A 19,334-nucleotide genomic window follows, 5' to 3' on the forward strand; every position below is an offset into this window, starting at 1 on the left:
ATTTTTTAAATTGTGATAGCAGCTATTCCTGCTGGGCTTATTGTAATGTGCACCACAATAAACACAGAAAAGAAGACTACAGTGCGCTTGTTAGGTGTAAAGATATATTTGACCCAAGATGTCCTTATAAACATAGAAGTCAGATTTCATGAGGAAAAGAAAGTAACCTTAAAAGAATAAATTGTGAGATTGGATTTATAGAGGAGTTGCAGAGATTCTCTGTTTCGCCGTCTCACGGCGCCCCCTTTAGGCTGCATTAGGATTTAGACACACGGGTCAGCACATACTATTTTAAAGCTTAGACTTAATTAACTCTCTTATCATCTTCAGATTGATATCATGATTGACTTATTAATTTGTTAATTTGTGTTAATGTTTGTTTTTCCTCACAAAAAGCTGTCCTACGGCATCACAGAAAAGACTTATTACTGTTTATATGATATTACTGTTTTTTCAACTTCTGGATCTCTACCGTCCCAGGGTTGATTTTTATTAAAAACAAACAGATAAAACAGTTTTAATCTTGTGAATATCACATTAAAACTGTACTGGAAATGTTTAATCAAAAGTGTTAGAATATTTGTTTACCAAAATATTTGTATTGCTTTGTGTTGTTTTATTGTGTGTTGTTTCCAATCAAGCTGTAATAAATCAAGTGTAAAAATACTATATATCTATAGAATATATATTAAAATATATCAATCCATCCATCTAATAGTAGCCTTTGCCAATGATGAAATATGGAAACAATAAAAAGTTGAATGTAGGCAATTGTGGAAGACGCTAATAATAGTGCATTTGAAAACAAAATATTAATGTCATAATACCAATTCCAAAACACACTGGTTTAATATAATGCAATAATATAATACACACATAATAATGTCTGACAGAGTCGATATATGGTACCTCTTAACTTCTGTTTATTCAGGAGGGCAAAGTAGCACCAGTCAACCACAGAGATTCTGACTTCAAAAATCATAACCCATGAAACGTGACTCAGTATAATTGTGTATAATTATTATTGTGTGGCATCATAGTAATCAACGACCCACACACAGTTTCAGTATACATAACTATAAGATTGCATCCAAGTCATTTGTATTAAAAAATATAATGCATCTATGGCAAGCACAGCTATAGGGTTTGAGTCTCTGAATTCATTTCCTTATTTCATTAGATGTACGAGACACAAACTGCCTACCTTAAAGGAATAGTTCACATCAAAATGAAAACTCTGTCATCATTTATAACCGGTGTATGTGACAGAATTTTCATTTTAAAGTGAACTGTTCCTTTAAGAGTGTTACATTTATACCATTTATGAATTAAAACAACTCTTAATAGCAGCTTCTAAATGTGCAGACAATTAAGACTTAAAATCATATCTAAGACATTAATGAAGGGAAGGAACTCCTGAGTTAATTAAAGAGAGTTCATTATATGGGATCAGCCCTGATCTTTGGTGTTACGGCGGCAGATGTGTTTGTCGATATGTGTGAAGCAGCTGTGTGTGTGTGTGTGATCTACACTTCTCCGCTCAGAGGAGCCACGCTGGCGAGGGCGGGCACCAGACGCTCGTACACCTGGACGCCCCGCAGAAACACCTGCTCGTTCAAGTACTCGTTGTGATCGTGAAGCAGGATGGGGGTGAGGTTCATCGGAGAGAAGCCGATGGCAGGAAGACCCACCTACAAAACACACAATTGCACATATATTTAGGTATATTTTAGATTATGGGCCGGGTTCTTTGTTCTTGCAGACAGAAGTGAAACACTTACTTCCCTCATGAAGCGACTGTCTGTGGCAGCAGGGAAGATTTCCTTTTTCAGAGTCACGTTCCTGTCACGAGACGGACAGAGTCACATACACATGCTCAACTAAAAACACATGCTCACAAGCGTCAGTGTGTCTCGCTCACATGGCTGTGCAGGTGGAGCTGAACGCGTGCCACCAGGGGTCGCTCTCCTCCGTCGACGTGAAGTTCTGATCCATGTGTTTCTGAAGAGAAGAAGAAAAAACAACAGGTATGAAACCAAATCATGTGGACAAACAGCTTTTTTCTTCATGCATATATACATTTACACATATATATTATTATATATCAAAAATAGGGCTGTCGATTTGACGCGATAATTTAATTAATTAGTTATAAATAAATAAATAAAGCTGAAATGAACGCATTTAGACCTACATAGGTCCTCTAACATGTGATGAACATGAAGCAGGACAACAGCTCACTGTGTGATGGAGCCTATAATATTAAATTATAATGCCCCTAAAATACAAGAAATCAGGGCAAAAATGACCTTGTATGAGTTTTTGTTTCATATTTATATCATTGTTACGCAATATCACATGAGTAACAAGCGCAATATCACACAAGTGATGTTTTTGTCCCGAATAGCACGAGCGCAAATGTGATATTGATTTTATACAACAGTTCAATAAATAAAGAAGTTAATATTGTGTTATATTTTACAGACATAATATTGTCTGCTTTTGCAAAATTTTCCCAATGAAAATATGACCAATAAAGCCAGAGCAGAAGTGTTGTGCGTCTCTGAGCAACACAGTGGCGTTTCCTTTCTGAATGAATCTGGGTTGAGCGAATCAATCGGGTGAGCCAATGATTCAATGACTCGTTCATAAAGAGAGCCATTTACTTCATTACTGAACGAATCAGCTGTTTGAATGAATAAATAAATGACTTATCATTTATAATGAGTATCATTTCATTAAAAAATATATATATATTTCATTTACAAAGCTACTTTTTGTAGTCTATTTGAGATTAACACAATAATGACTTTAAATTATCTTTTGGAGGGAATTTCTCAGCCAAATTTGATGTGCGATAAATTTGCAATTAATTTTATATATTATATGTTATTATAATATATATATATATTTATCTAAATACATTAAATAAATGAATTATTTCAAAAATATTAAAATAATTAAAAATACAGTTCATGGGCATTAAGAAATATTTATGGCCACAACTTCTCAAATCACCAATCAAACCATCGTGCTTATATTACTATTTCAACTTTTGACAAGGCTTTGTCAAGCCAACATTTGAAGTGTCTTCACTTGTGTTGCATTTGATGAGATATTTGTGTTCACTGATTTTTTTTTAATGCAAGCTTATGTAATAACATCATTCCGGCTAATGTCAAAGGTAAATTATCCAACGGTTCTACGATACGTTTACATGAGAACCATGGGCCCTATCTTGCACCCAGCGCAACTGACTTTGTACACCGACGCATGTATCATTCCTATTTTGCACCCGCGCACAGCGGACTTTTCCTGGTGCTATTTTGCAGTTTCAGAAAAACAATTCCGCCACTGACCAGGAGAAACCTCGTCTAAAGTCAGTGGCGCGTTCAGATGCTATTTTAAGGGCGCATGCTTGGCCATAATGTAGCGTGTGCGCATACACTTTGCTAATCTCTACTCTAAACAGACGCAGTTGTTCACATTTTTGCAAACCATAAATAATTACAAGGAAAAATATTCCACATGAGGGAAATCATTGTTGTGTCCATGAAGGTGTGAAAAAATAGGCATAAATCTAGCTTACACATTTACCCAGATTATTATACGCCTGTTTAACCGAAGCTAATTTGGGTGTGTTTCTCCATCCCCAATGTCACTTCTCTGTGTTTTACGGCCCTGACGAGAACGTCGGTCTCCTCGGCTGTGAACCGCTCCTGGCGTGCGTCTGGCAAATCCGCCGTTATAATAGCAATCCGCCATGGAACAAGCGCGTCTGCTCTTAAAGGGAATGTGAGATGACGCTCTGATTGGTTTATTTCACGTTACGCCCAAACCACACCTATGAGTAATGAAGCGACTTCAGACCGACACATTTTAGATTTGCGTCGGGCGCAAGAGTCATTTATCCCGCCGGTTTAATAGCAACAGCGCCCGAGACCCGCCCACAAAGTTACTTGCGTTTCGCGTTTGATACTTGCGTTTCAGATCGTTAAAATAGGGCCACATGTAATAAAAACTGAAACGTTTTTCCTTTGTGTTTCTCACGCACAGACGACAACATTGTCAAAATGATCCCCGTTCACACGGATCCGTGAAAACGACTAAAAACGCTGTATTATTCATGCCAGGCCAGTAGGTGGCGACGTCACTTTGTAAAGAAACACAATAGACTGAACACGTAATACACATGCGCATGAAGTCACCGTATTCACAAAATCTAGTTTTTCTAGTTTACAAAGAGATGATAATGGTATCATTTTCAAAAACTTGAAACGCACACTTTTTCAGGCCCTCAAAACGCAGTTGTCGGGTAAATAAACGGCCAAAACACATACAAAGTTTCACGTTTTTAGTTGAAAACCTCTTAGTCTCCTGGCGGACACACGAAAGGCCAGTTGAATCTGTTTCATGTTGTGTGTAAAAATAAATCAGACCTGTGCAAAATCATACGTGACGTCTTCCCCAGCTTCTCTGCACCAGGCTTTTATCTTCTCTTCAAACTCCTGCAGAATGACCAGAACCACGAGTGACAATCAGTTCAAAGCAAATCAACTTATGCACCGGTCCAGATACACACCGGCAGGTTCACGGTGGGCGGGATCCTCAAGTCAAAGCTCACGTCCATCTCTGCAGGAACCACGTTATAGGCCACGCCCCCTTTCACCATGGTCATGTTGATGGTGGTGACGTCTCCCAGAGTGAAGCACTCGCTGATGTCCAGCCTGCAAACCACACAGACGGGTGTATTTCCACATTTACCAGCTCTCCTGTAAGCATCTGCTGAAAAGTCAACCTGTGAATAAAGCTCACCGCTGTTTCTCTTTCTCTCTGAACTCCAGGAAGGAGTTAATAACTCGCCGCTGTGACACAGCAGAGACACATCCATCACAAACAGGAACAAATTCATGATTTTAGCTCATTTGTGTAGTTTCTCACAATTTTAAACAACTTTACGCTTTCATTGGTTCATAAATCCTGCCGATTTCTTAAAAGTGAAGATATTTTGTGTAGTTTCTCAGTTGCTATGAGTTCTGAACATCCGCAACTATTACACATCCTGAACGTGTTGTTTAAAGTAGTTTTAGACAGAATATAAAATGACATTTGTTTCCAATATTCAACATCCATTTGAAGCAGATATCACTTATTTTATGCATATTGATGCTGAAAATCTTCATTTTACTGTGTGTTTATGGGTAATTTAAAGAATGAGTTACACCACTGTTGAAAAGTTTGGGGTCTGTAAAGGCCCGTTCACACCAAGTCTAACGATGAGCCCTTAAAATCTTAAAGTGATTCTGAATATATGGTTCCTCTATATAGTTATTGTTATAGCTGTGATGTGAACTCTGCTATATTTCTATATTTAGAACCATATCTTTATCGTTATCAGTATAGCTATCATTCTTGGTGTAAACGGGCCTTAAGATTTTAAAAATATTTTTGAAAGAAGTCTCTTCTGCTCACCAAGGCTGCATTTATTGGATCAAAAATACAGTAAAAACAGTCATATTGTGAAATATTATTACAATTTAAAACAGCTGTTTTCTATGTGAATATATAGTAAAGTGTAAATTATTCCTGTGATCAATCATTACTCCAGTCTTCAGTGTCACATGATCCTTCAGAAATCACTCTAATATGATGATTTGATGATCAAGAAACATTTATGATTATTTTCAATGTTGAAAACAGCTGTGCTGCTTCATATTTTTGAGGAAATAGTGATGCATTAATAAACAGAAAGGTCAAAAGAACAGCATTTATTTTAAATGCAAATCTTTTGTAACAAAGTTTTTCCAACTTAAAACATCCTTGCTGAATAAAAGTATTAATTTCTTTCAAGAAAAATCTTACTGACCCCAAACTTGAACAATAGTATATATACATATATATGAAAAGAAAAAATATATATAAAAAGAAAAATATATGTAGTATATATATATACACACATTTATATACTATCATTCAATAGTTTTTTTTCTTTTCTTTTCTTTTTTTCATTCTTCTTAAAAAGAAATAGAGAAAATTGATGATTGGCATTTTTCTGTTCAATCGTACTTCACATGCACTGCAACTAGAGCCTCCGGTGTTTGGTCACATGACACTCTGAACACACTCACTAGTTTCTCTGCTGCTGTGTTCTCCACAAACCTGGAGCCGTGACCTGGACTTCCTGGACAGCGAACTGTGATCCCTGCAGCACAGAGCGCATGTTTACTGACACACACACGCACTCACACACACACGCACTCACTCACTCACTCACTCACTCACTCACTCACTCACTCACTCACTCACTCACTCACTCACTCACTCACACACACACACACACACACTCACTCACTCACTCACTCACTCACTCACTCACTCACTCACTCACTCACTCACTCACTCACTCACTCACACACACACACACACACACACACACACACACACACACACACACACACACACTCACTCACTCACTCACTCACTCACTCACTCACACACACGCACACACTCACTGACACTCACGCACACTCATGATACTCACACCAGGGGTTTCTCTCTCCGTAGAAGACAGTATAAGCATTAGTTGGGTTTGCCAAACCTGTGAACAAATCCGACAGGCAGAAAGTCTCCTTAATGTTGGTGTGTTCTTCTTTAAATGTAGTTTATACAGTGAACTGTATGCAGATTGAATTGCACACACTGGTACAGTTGTGTGTTTGAATGCACTGTCGTCACTGTTTCTACAGATGAGCATGAGGTTGTGTCAGAACTAAAACGGTGTGACTGTATATAACTACTTCACCCCTCGCTATCTACATGTCAGAGTGGCTACAGGAACTAGAAGACTGAATCCACAGCACTGTTTACCTTCATCAAGGGCAAAACCGATGTTCAACTCCTCAAATTCAGGCTGCTTCACAAACGTCTCCATTCCCTTGTGACCGCCGACCTCCTCGTCTGTCGAGAACATGTGAAAAACACCACGGGTTTGTAGGGAAAGTGGCTTCAATTGCAGCACCAGTGGAACGTTTCCTCAGTCAGGACAGATGCCATGTTTAAAGGAACACGCCGCCTTTCGGGACTTTAGCTTATTCACCGTATCCCCCAGAGTTAGATAAGTCCACACATACCCTTCTCATCTCCGTGCGTGCCGTAACTCTGTCTGACGCTCCCACCGCTAGCCTAGCTTAGCACAAAGACTGAAGGTAAACGGCTCCAGCTAGCATACTGCTACCAATAAGTGTATAGTTCCCAGTATGTATACGGTTAGAAGATGGCTGTGCCTCATGTGACCTTGTTATTCATACACGCTGTAAATAGGAAAATGTTGGAAAATGTCACTTATTGGGAGCAGAATGCTAGCTGGAGCCGTTTACCTCCAGTCTTTGTGCTAAGCTAGGCTAGCGGCGGGTGCGTCAGACAGAGTTACGGCACGCACGGAGATGAGAAGGGTGTGTGTGGACTTATCTAACTCTGGGGGATACGGTGAATAAGATAAAGTCCCGAAAAGTCGAAGTGTTCCTTTAATGAAAATGAGTATGTGAGGGATAAACACACATTCTGGTAGATAAGATTGTGTTGTTGTGTGTTTTGAAGTCGATCAGCCAATGAGGATTTGGTATTACATACATATGCACTGTTAAAAAATAAAGGTTCTTTATTGGCATCTTTGGTTCCATGAAGGAAATATAATAATAAAATCGTATTTAGCACATTAAAAAGGGGCATTAGTTTGATCACTCAGTTTCTCAGAGCACGTCGGTGAGGTCTGACCTGGGACAAACGTTAAATGGATAGTGCGGGAAAACCTCTTCCCAGATGCCTTCAGTCTGCGAATCGCTTCAATGTACCTGAGGGCAAAACCAGGACACAATCAACTCTATATGCAAATTACAGAACAAATTATTATTCTTTTCAAACATTGCTTGGTCTTATCTAATTAAAACATAGCAGATGATCAAACGTTTCTGACGAAGCTTTTAAGCTAATCGGGCGTCAGATTTGGCACAGACCTTCAGACAGTTAGCACACTCAGCAGGCTTTGTTTTTTTAAGTGATTGGTCGGATTTGCAGATATAAACGCCACTGATTTACACTGACAGAATGTTCTCACTCCATCTCAGTTCGGTCATGATTTCAACCAAAGCGAATCGATCGGTCCGTCTTTCTGTCTGAACGTGCGCTCATATTTATCGGTGTTTTGCACAATTTTAAGGGCGATGATCGGGAATTCCAGATTTTGCTACACTATTGACAACAGACCATTTTTGCTGAGGAAATTTCGTTTAAATTTTGCTAATGTGACCACAACTCTTGAAGACCAAAGACAGAAGTCAAAGAAGATAGAGAGAGATATGGCCTGTACACTCTTCAAACGCCCATGCTTTTACACTATCCTAAACTTTCAGACAACGCTTGTAACAAATTTTTAAGTGGCCTTATTACACGGCTCTGGGGAATACTTGATTCTGATTGGTCAATCGCGATTATAAGATACAAACAGGTATGATTTTAAAACAGTTTAATCTGAAATTAATATCTCTAATCTCCATAATTATTTATGTGGCTCCGCTTCGCTTTGGGGTCCTCATCACCCTGTCGGGGGTTTATTCTGAGATGATAAGAGGCTGGATGTACATTATCCCTTACATATTATTCCCTTTTTCAAAGATTTTGTTTTTGGGCTCTACTAGAACAGGTTTTCCTATTGATTATTTCCCGCATATTCTCCGTTGTTGCAGCTCCTCTTTTCCCAGTCTGTCAGTAACGCTCTGTTTAGTTCCTGTCTCTATGAAGCCCCTCCTTCTGAAAAGCAAACTGTGCTCTGATTGGTCGGCTGGAACAGTGTGTTGTGATTGGTCAAGTGCTTTGAGTGTTTTTGGGAAATGTCCCGCCCCTTACCATAACCGGCAGTTTAACACCCTACTAACTAACTCAACCAGGCCCCGCCCCTTTATTCATATGAGCCGCTCACAAGTATAATAAGGGTCTTTCCTTACCATTAATGCTTGGATTACACACACACATCTCCTTCCATTAATAATAATGGCTAGTGCAGTGGCTGGGATATAGTACATAAACCCACCAACGTCCGTCGCCATGGTTTTTGGAATGATTTTACTTATCGCGAGAGGAAAAAATGAAGTTTTAGTTGCATAACATCGGTTAATGAATTCGCAATAGTTTTTTGTCGACATTTAAAAAAAAATCGCAAATGTTTTGCGCAAATCTGTAACGCGCCTAGTGACACTGATATAGAGAATAACTCCCGCTGGAGGGACATTTTCATGCTCAAACAGCAACATTACACACTAAAGAACGATGAACAGGGGAAAAAAGCATAATGGATGCTCTTTAAGTTGGATTCAAACTCACTGTATCGTGACACTTTTCATATCCTGAGTCCCTCTGCCATAGATGTTGCCCTCCGCATCTTTCACGGCAGCAAACGGGTCATGTTTCCAGTGCTCCTGAAGCACAGACACACAGTCCGTGAGTGAGATGGTCTGATGCGTGTGGTGATGGATGTGTGTTACGGCCGTACCTCATACACAGGGACGACATCAGTGTGTGAGTTCAGCACCACAGACTTCAGCTCGGGCCTGGTGCCGACCCACGTGATGATGGCCACGACCCGACCGGGACACACCTGAGAGTCAGAGAGGTGTGCACGATGAGGAAAGTCACACAGATCCAGCGGGAGCATATCAGTATCACATAGATCATTACCTCCACTCTCTTCATGGGTAACCCGAGCTCGTCCGCCACCCGCTCCAGGAACCTTAAAGCACCATCTGACAATGATCGACGGACATGGTAAAGATTTACTCAGCAACTTCTCATTTGTGATCATAACCAAAGGTTGTGCTTCATTTAATCATTATCCATCACTTTCAGAGACTTAACTTATTATCATCTTCTATTTACATTCGACAGTAAAATATTGCACCACTTGACAAAGAACAAAAAAAAAGTTGATTTTTCTTTTAATTCTGCTCTCATGCTGTGAAAACACATTAAGGTACGGTCATATTTATGGTGGTTCTGCGGATATTTGAGGGTGAAATCCAGTCATTTCAATAGGAATCCATGAGAATGGGAATGTCACATCAGGACAGGTTAAAGTTGGTTATGTTAATGGACACCAAATTACTAGGTAACACTTTAGTTTAGGGTCCAATTCTCACTCTTAACTACTAGCTTATTAGCATGCATATAACTAGGATATTGGCTGTTTATTAGTACTTATAAAGCTCATATTAATGCCTTATTCTGCATGATCATATTCTACATCCCTTAATCCACCCAAAACTTAACAACTACCTTACTAACTATTACTATTAATAAGCAGTAATTAGAAATAATTAGGGAAAAGTCATAGTTAATAGTTAGTAAATAGTGAAAATTGTTAAATTTAGTCAAAATGTAACTAATGTATAAACAAAATATTTACAAAAGCCGTAGTAGCTGGAATTAAATAGCACAAAAAAACACAAATTACAGTTTATTTTAAGGTGATGTTGTTACAGTTTAATTACACAAGTACTGAGTAATATTCATTAACTACATGTACTTAAGATAGGGCTTGGTTTAGAGTTAGTTGCTTAATTATGCAAAATTTAAAGTTATTTCTATAGTACATGTGACCTGTAACGACGTTACCTTAAAATAAATGTAAAATTAATACATTTTTATAGTTGATTGTATTCGTTTTTATGATTAATAAGTGGCAATATACTGGTGTAGAGTTACATTCAAGCTATTTTAAGGCATAAATCAAGGAAACATCTTTTAAATTGGTCATTTTGCTGATCAAAAAGAGTTTTAAGGGATACAATTATTGACTACAGAGGGACTTTAAATGATTAATGTGTTATATTTCATCTGACAAAACGCGGGGATTTGTTGCTCATGTCGTTCCAAACCCGTGTGCCTTTCTTTCTTCTGTAGAACATAAAAGATATTTTGAGAATTGTCTGTTTTCTTTGGGGTTTTTCATCCATACAGTGGAAGTCAATGGGTACCAAAACTGCTTGGTCACCAACACAGTTCAATATCTACAGCATTGTTTGAATATCTTCTTTTGTGTTCCATAGAGGGAAAAACAATACAGGTTTGGAATAACATTCGTTCATTATTTGCTGAACTTTCCCTTTAAGACTCTTCTGTATTTCAGCATAACAAACAACTTCGGTTAAGCAGTGAATACTAGTTTATAAATATTCAGCACTTTGAGACCGAGGTCAGAGATCAACTAATGCACTTTGGATGGATGTCATTAGTAATGCGTTACAACACCTTTCAAGGCAAAGCGGCCTGTCTTAAAGCTAGTTATGTGCCTACCTAGACAACATTTCTAGGGTCAGCACGAATTCCTGGGCAAAGGTTAACTGTAGTCATAAACCTAGATGGTGAAACACTATTAATCTTCGGTTTATTTTTAGGAGAAAGTGAGAAGGTCTGTGCTCAGGTACCGTAGTCGGGCTCGGGGTGGACGGTCCTCAGCCGCAGGTACTCTCTGAACAGGGTCACTGAAGGGTCTTCTGTCCCGGGCCCGTCATGGACTCCTCCGCCTCCGTTCGGTCCATCTTTATCAGGCAACATCCCGCTCCACTGGGCTAAAGGACCAGACCGCTTGTTATTAACATTTACACACACGTTCAGGTCATATTTCACCCCAGAAATCAAAGTACTGAAAGAAAATGAAGCCTGTTGAAGGGCCGTTTTTCTAACATTATTTTGATGATTCATGAAAAAGTAATGAATACAAATTTTGGGTCAGTTAGGTTTGTTTGTGTGATTGAAATTAATACTTTTATTTAGCAAAGATGCATTAAATTGAACAAAAGGTGCAGTAAATTGATTTATACTGTAAGCTAACAAAATATTTCTATTTCAAATAAATTTCTATTTCTGAAAAAAAAAGTATCAGTTTCCACAAAAATATATATGTTAAATCTTCTTAAAAATGTTTTAAATTACTTTTTACTATTTTTAATTGTAATAATATTTCACAAAATTACAGTTTTTACTGTTTTTGATCAAATAAATGCTGCAATATTTTAAAAACATTAAAAAATCGTACCAACCTCAAACTTTTGAAGGAGTGAACATTACTTATTACACTATTTTAAATTAAATGTATTATAATACAAATTCTCATGTTCACAATGCTTTTGGATTTGTGCGTAATTCTTCCCATTATTCTCAAAGGCGATTCATTAGATTCTCGTTACTGTAATGAAATTAGGGATGCGAAAATTTTGGCCGATACCGATAACCGATAATTCTTAATATTTGAAAGCCGATAACCGATATTTTGGCCGATAAATCAAAATTTTTATATCATTTTTTGAGAGATTGATTACAAAAACAAAAGTCTCACCATTAAAATCCATGACCCAAGCACACAATTATATATGCTATCTCATTATAATTGTATGTAGCCTATATGACAGCACGTTGCACTTTATTTTCTTTTTTAAAGTGATTTCAATTAAATTTCAAGCAATTCAAAACCATCATGTTGAACAGTGCACATCTGAAGTGTCTTAACTGGAGGAAATAATCCATTATTTATCAGCTTTAATATATTGGCTAAATTTTCTTATTGGTCCGATAACGATAAAATTAAAAACGAACATATATCGGCCGATACCAGTTTGGAGGCCGATATATCATGCATCCCTGAATGAAATTAAAATCAACACAAATATTACCTTGAATAAATCATTCACACTTTAAGCGGACCTATTATGCCCCTTTTTTACAAGATTTAATATAAGTTTCAGGTTCCCCAAAATGTGTCTGTTAAGTTTCAGCTCAAAATATCCCAAGATCATTTATTATACCATGTTGTAAATGCCTATTTTTGAGTGGAAGGAAAAACACGCCGTTTTCGTGCATGTATCTTTAAATGCAAATGAGTTGCTGCTCCCCGCCCCTTTTCCAGAAGAGGGCGGGGCCTTTACAGCTCGTGCCTCGGATACTCTGCCATACTCTGCCATACTCTGCCTCGGATACTCTGTTTGGTTTTGATAATTATCTCGGTAACACTTTACAAGAAGGTTCATAAGTTGACTACATTAGTTAGCATGAATAATTAAGGAACTGCACTTATACAGCATTTATTAATCTTTGGTAATGTTAATTTCAACATTTACTAATACTTTATTAAATCTTGTTAACATTAGTTAATGCACTGTGAACTAACATGAACAAACAATGAACAGCTGTATTTTTATTAACTAATGTTAACAAAGATTAACAAATACAGTAACAAATGTATTGCTCATGGTTGTCACACAACGGAAGAGAACAAACAGGTGATCGTATAAACAAAGTTTATTAATAGGATGCAGGGAACAAACACTGGTCGATGGAAGGGTGGATGTGAAGTTCAAGCAGTTGCACTGTGACTGAGCTGGGTGGAATATGATGATCACAGGTGCAGGTGGTTGAAGGATGGTACAGAATGAACACACACAATGGCTCGGATCAGACGACAGAAGACAGAAGACGGGCATCCGAAGACGGGTAAGTTAGGCAGGGTAAGTCTCAGGCTGGTAACGGGAGTTGTAGCAAGAGATGAGTCTGTACGTGGTTAAACGAGACCAGAAAAAGGTGTGCAGGTTGTGTGTGGTTTCTATAGTGCAGGTTGATGAGGAGGTGCAGGTGCGTTGAATCAGTAGTCTGGGGAGAGTGAACGAGTCTGATCTGGTGACGATGGGCTGGTAGATGGTTGTGTCACCGTGACAGAACCCCCTCCTCCATGGGCGGCTCCTGACATCCGGAATGTGCGGCGACAGGGTCTACCTCTGCCTCTGGGAGCTGGACGAGTCGGGTGTTCTGAATGGAATTGGGTGAGAAGGGATGGATCTAGTACATCATCGGGAACAACCCAGGATCGTTCTTCCGGCCCATAGCCTTCCCAGTCTATGAGGTACTCGAGCTTGTTATCCCGTCGCCGCAAATCGATGATGGCATGGACCTGGTAGATGCCCTCTTCATCAGCCAATTCAGGAGGAGGAGGTTCCTCATCGCCACCAGATCCTGTGAGGGGAGAAGACAAAGGTTCAGTGAAGGCTTTGAGGAGTGACACATGAAATGATGGTGAACTTTTGTAGGAGGGTGGCAGGTTCAGCCTGTATGTGACTCGTTGAGCTGCCTCTGCACCGTAAATGAACCTCAAAACGGGGACTCAGCTTTCGGCAGGGCAGGCAGAGATGGATGTCCCTTGTCGAGAGCCATACCTTCTGGCCAGGCTGGTACTGCGGGGTTGCGGTTCTGCGGCTGTCAGCATTTCTCTTGTGTCTCCGCACTGCCCATTGGAGATGCACGTGTGCTGAGTCCCACACCCATGGTTGACAGCTGGAACCTCCAACGGCTCGCCTGACCAGGGGAATAACGGAGGCCTCGAATGCAGTAGGCAGGCCTTTCAGAGGGATCAACTTGCAAGCCTTCGTGAAACGGTCAACAGTAGCGATGACGTAAGAGCGAGAGGGTATGTTGACTACCTGGGTGTCCAGAGCCCGGAGAAGTCCATGAGGGGCTGACGAAGGGATGGTGGAACATAACGAAGCCCCTCAGGAACTCCCGGCGGAGCAAGTTCGGAGCGGGTAGCTTGTAAGATTTGATCGTCGATGGACCACTGGATAGGGCTTATGATCATGGCTGGAGGGAGAATAGGTTCTGGATCCGAGGGTTCAGGATCTGACTGGTGAAGGCGAGATAGAGCATCCGCTCTACCATTTCGATTGCCCGGACGGTACGTTACGGTGAAGTCAAAGCAGGTGAAGAAGAGGGTCCCATCTAGCTTGACGGGGATTCAAACGCTTGGCTTCACGTAGATACTCAAGGTTCCGATGATCGGTTATTACCTCAAACTGGTGATTTGCTCCCTCCAGCCAGTGTCTCCATTCTTCCAGTGCCAGCTCGATGGCAAGGAGCTCGTGATTGCCGATGTCGTAATTTTGCCCCGCCGGGGATAGCTTTTTGGGGAAGGCGGCACATGGATGGAGGCGTGGAGGATCACCCTGCCGCTGTGATAGTACCGCTCCGACCCCAGTGGTAGAGGCCGTCTTCCATTCGCCACCTCGACGAATGCGGATAAGGTTATAAGCACTCCTCAGGTCTAGCTTTGAGAAGACACGAGCTCCACGTAGTTCCAGGGCTGCCGGGACCAGAGGAAGGGGATAGCTGTATTTAACTGTTTGGGAGTTCAGATGACGGTAATTGATGCACGGCTGCCAGCTCGGCCGGGGCTGGACGGGAGTGGTAGATGGTTTGTGGACAACAGACAGACAGTTGGCATGACAGGAATCACCTCACTTGAGGATTTTACCAGTGTTCCAGTTAACTTGTAGATGATGTTGAGACATTCAGGGGCGTCCCAGGATGATTTCAGCAGTGGAACCTTCCAGAACCATGAACGTGATCTTCTCTTCATGCAGGCAGCCAATGCGGAGCGTCATGGTGTGGGAGAAGTGGTTGATGCGAACACGGCCCAGCGGCTTTCCTTGGATGGTGTGGATGGTTATTCCCTGGGAGCAACGTTTCCTCTTGACGCTGAGTTTCTGGAGAAGTTGGTGGGAGATGAAGTTCCTCGCTGAGCCGGAGTTGATGAGGGCTTGCGCTGGAAGACAGAGGCGTGGAGTTATAATATGTACAGTAGTATAGGTTAACGGAGCGATTTTGGAAGGAAGTTGAAGAGTACTCATCGCCGGGCGTTGTGGTCGAACTGGACAGGTGATGAGGATGTGACCTTCTCCCCCACAATACAGGCATAGCTTATTAAGTATTCTTTGACGCTCCGCATAAATGAGATGATACGTGTCAATCTGCATGGGTTCAGGTGCTGGAAGGACGACAGATGATGAGGTGGCCAGAGGAGGCGAGACGGGTTGTGATGAGTGCAGGCTGATAACCGTTGGGAGACACGGGTGGCCTCCTGAAAGAAGTTCTCCAACCCCATCGAGTCGTCATACACGACCATGAGTTGGCGAATATCAATGTTGAGTCCTTTGGCGAAAGGCTGTCAGAAGGGCGATCTCACCCCAACCACGAGGCGGCCAGAGTAAGGAACTGAAGCGTGTAAGTGCTCACTGACAGCTTCCTTAGCGCAGGTTAGAAAGCTGATCATGGATGGAGAACTCAGAGGCAGTTTGTCCGAAAACTTCCTTGAAGTGGTCGATGAAGGCGGTGAGTGAAGAGGTGATCTGCACGTTGGATTGCCACAGGGATTCCACCCACTGAAGTGCAGGACCAGATAGAAGAGATTTGACAAGCCACGCGAGCACGATCATCAGTGAACTGATGAGATTGCATTTAAAAATATAATGAACACTGAAGAATGAACCCGTCGCAATCCTCCGCCACACCGGTGAGTGTCGCTGGTCGGGCCATGGGACCGGCAGAGGGAGCGGGTGCAGATGGAGGAAGTGACTGGCGAACTGCTTGAACGAGATCCGAAAAGTGATCGCTGAAGCGATCAACACTGGGGTTTGTTGAACTCTGCATCGTTGGTGGTCTGGTCTTCTGTCACACAACGGAATGTTAATAGGATGCAGGGAACAAATGATGAGGAGGTGCAGGTGCGTTGAATCAGTAGTCCGGGGCGAGTGAACGAGTGCGCGGAGCGTGCTGATCTGGTGACGATGGGCTGATAGATGGTTGTGTCACCGTGACAATGGTTAGTTCATGTTAGTTAATACATTAACTGATGTTAACTAATGAACCTTATTGTAAAGTGTTACCATTATCTCTATCATGCCCACGCTCATGTGACATTGCAGTTCTTCAGAAAGCTGGATGTCAGACGGAGCGTCCCGTGAGTATTAAACCAAGTTCTCTTTCACGTCTTATTGCGCTTCAACTGTCAAATGCACACAAGGTTAGGTCAAAAACACACAAATCTCACAAATCTTTAATGTCTGTGAACCTAAACAGCAAGTAAAGAAATTGCATGCGTAGATCTGTGTATTAAAATAACAGCAGCGTAATATATACAGTACCTACTGCTAAATATGCTGTTAATATGAACCAAATAACAAAAGAAAAACAGAAAATCACTCACTGCTCTTGACGGAATAACTTCAGTAGCTTTATTAAGAATACATTTCTTACTTGAATGCTGCTGTTAAATGCTCTGGCGAGGAGATAAACATGGTGGACTGCGTACAGCTCACTGAGGGCGGAGTCTATGCTAATCCATCAGCAGTCGTGGGCGGGGTCTATACAACGTGGCGTCACAAAAGCTACAATCTGCAAACAGCTTGTTCAGAGACACTGCTTATGATTTATTGGGATTAAAAGAGGATTGGGTTGATTTTTACTATTATAGGGTGGTTGTGTACACACTTCCAACACATTTATTTTCAAACACCATGTAAAAGTAAATTTTGCATAATAGGTCCCCTTTAAAATATGAATTTATTATTTTTACAGTACAGTAATCTTTTTTTTTTTTTTTTCGGGGTTTAAAAAGGCTAATTTTGTTTAAGCAAAATATAATTATTTTCCTTTTTGGGGTTAAATAGGACGCAGACATGTTCTTGACAGGTTTTATGAGATTCACTCAACTTCCCTATTTACACCACACATTTTACACAGGTTCAGATATTCATGTTTACACTCAATACAAATAATAATTAAACAGATGTTTTTATTCAAAATGTCGCTCTGGTTACTTCTGGTTAGTTCTCACGTGTTGGCTTTACACCAGCCATAAACACATTCACAAAAAAGCATTCAAAAGCATGTTTCGCCGTGATGACGACGTTGTTGAGACATAACTCTCTTGAGACGTGTAAACTAATACAGTAAACACAAGTGTCAAAACAAGAGGACAGCAAAAGAGCTCGATTATTTTATCACTGCGCAACAAATGCAGCCGGTTTCAAATCAGTACGCATTTCTATTGCCTGCCGTGTTTAATAATACATCTATACATCGACTCACCTGCTTTAGCTCGAGCTCGCAGTTGATTTGTGTGTTAATCAGTGAAGAACAGCTTCACAGAGTCTGTCTTCTTCCGTAACAGATAAGTTATATCCGAAGGTAACTTCTGACTTACCTTTGCTCCAGGGTGCTCTGCTGAACTCGGGTCTTTACTTATTATTTTACTCGATCATGACAAATAACAGGCTCAGAGTCCAGCGTGATGACGTCGGACTACATATACGTTACGTTACGTTACGTTGCTGTATGAACGCGCACGCGCACGTCGCAGGCTAGCGTTTTGGTGTTCAGTGGATGTACAGTAATGTTTGTCTTTCTGATCAAAATGAAATTCCCATGAATTTCAAAACTTATTATAGAGAGTCCTGATAAAACACCAAGCTCAGAGATAAATCACAACAACTTCCCCTAAGAACCACACAATATTTTAAGGATTTTGTTACTCAGTTACTCTGCTTGCAAGTTGCAAATTACCCATTGTTCTTTCTATTGAAAGTTTGATTATGTTATGTAAAAAAATCACGAATTTGTTTCATAGGTTAGATCAGTGATTTTGGACCACAGCATTGCACATGCAGCCTAGTCTCCTTTATTTAACACACTTTAGACTATCAGCTTGTTATAATAAGTAATAATAATAATAATAATAATAATATACGAGTTCATGAACTGATCTGTGTGTTCTTGAGTAGAGTTGTGGCTCCACACGAGCGAAAACCACAGTTTTTGCGCATAATTCGCAGTTACTTCACTGAATGAATCAGCGTGTTTGAACGAATCGGTTCAGTAAATGATTCGGACTCGCTCAAAAACACGGTCATTTGCCGCCACCTTCTGGTGCAACAACCGTCACGTGACCTACAGAGAAAATGTCCACCACTACGCAGACAGCAGACTTATCACCAGTCTATGCTTATCACATATGTTACTTGTTTCTTTTCTCGTCGCTTTACAGGACGTTTGTGATTGTTGCTTCTTTTAATAATTGTTAGATAAATAACTATGGATCTTCCTTATCGAGTTAAAGACACAGAGTCACTCTGTCACAAGTCACACTGATATCAAGGACCAAGAATGACGCACTGCACAGAAGTGTAGTTCACTCAATGTCAAATCTTTATTGAAAGCCTATAGCTTATATACCTGCGTAAGGTGTGAATGAACCACAACCTTGACATAGATGAAGTGTGACAAAACAATTATACAGGAGACTCCATATGATATCATGCGATGCACTCATACACAGTGTACAATATGTGCAAACACTTCTTTTCTCTTAACAATAATGTTACTACGTATTGCTGCAGCAGATTTCTGTGCTGCGCATATATATCATATTAACTGATTACCTCAGTGCATAAGTGATTAGCCTAACA

General features: G+C 40.4%; 2 protein-coding genes across 3 annotated transcripts; both read right to left on the bottom strand.

Annotated features, from left to right (window-relative positions):
* Nucleotides 1–901: 901 nt before the first annotated feature.
* On the bottom strand, nt 902–18,193 carry acy1 (aminoacylase 1). Of its 2 annotated transcripts, none has more exons than XM_084116897.1 (15): nt 18,074–18,193; nt 11,475–11,618; nt 9,730–9,794; nt 9,545–9,649; nt 9,376–9,470; nt 7,774–7,850; nt 6,868–6,957; nt 6,542–6,598; nt 6,129–6,202; nt 4,816–4,865; nt 4,583–4,727; nt 4,440–4,508; nt 1,922–2,001; nt 1,782–1,842; nt 902–1,691 (listed from the first exon to the last, which is right to left on the bottom strand). In XM_084116897.1, the coding sequence occupies exons 2-15, from the start codon at nt 11,602–11,604 to the stop codon at nt 1,527–1,529; spliced, it is 1,263 nt and encodes a 420-aa protein (XP_083973023.1). In that variant the 5' UTR covers nt 11,605–11,618; nt 18,074–18,193; the 3' UTR covers nt 902–1,526. The 2 variants fall into 2 exon arrangements, with proteins under 2 accessions (XP_083973023.1, XP_083973024.1); XM_084116898.1 differs by having other exon boundaries at nt 17,959–18,154.
* On the bottom strand, nt 13,337–16,919 carry LOC311084699 (uncharacterized protein). Its single transcript, XM_084116899.1, has 2 exons — nt 16,755–16,919; nt 13,337–14,052 (listed from the first exon to the last, which is right to left on the bottom strand). Exons 1-2 carry the CDS (start codon nt 16,786–16,788, stop codon nt 13,685–13,687), a joined length of 402 nt encoding a protein of 133 aa, XP_083973025.1. The 5' UTR covers nt 16,789–16,919; the 3' UTR covers nt 13,337–13,684.
* Nucleotides 18,194–19,334: the final 1,141 nt, after the last annotated feature.

The sequence above is a fragment of the Abramis brama genome, assembly GCF_963993115.1.
Source record: "Abramis brama genome assembly, chromosome: 6".
In the NCBI taxonomy this organism is placed as follows: domain Eukaryota; kingdom Metazoa; phylum Chordata; class Actinopteri; order Cypriniformes; family Leuciscidae; genus Abramis; species Abramis brama.

Excerpts from the sequence above, each read along its gene's own strand:
- acy1 (XM_084116897.1), bottom strand. The coding sequence starts at position 11,604 with ATGTTGCCTGATAAAGATGGACCGAACGGAGGCGGAGGAGTCCATGAC. Across the intron at positions 4,866-6,128 it reads ACACAGCAGCAGAGAAACTA|CGGCGAGTTATTAACTCCTT; the intron begins GTGAGTGTGTTC and ends GCTGTGTCACAG. Across the intron at positions 2,002-4,439 it reads TCACGTATGATTTTGCACAG|AAACACATGGATCAGAACTT; the intron begins GTCTGATTTATT and ends TCTTCTCTTCAG.
- LOC311084699 (XM_084116899.1), bottom strand. The coding sequence starts at position 16,788 with ATGTCACATGAGCGTGGGCATGATAGAGATAATG. Across the intron at positions 14,053-16,754 it reads TGGGCATGATAGAGATAATG|GATCTGGTGGCGATGAGGAA; the intron begins GTAACACTTTAC and ends CTCCCCTCACAG.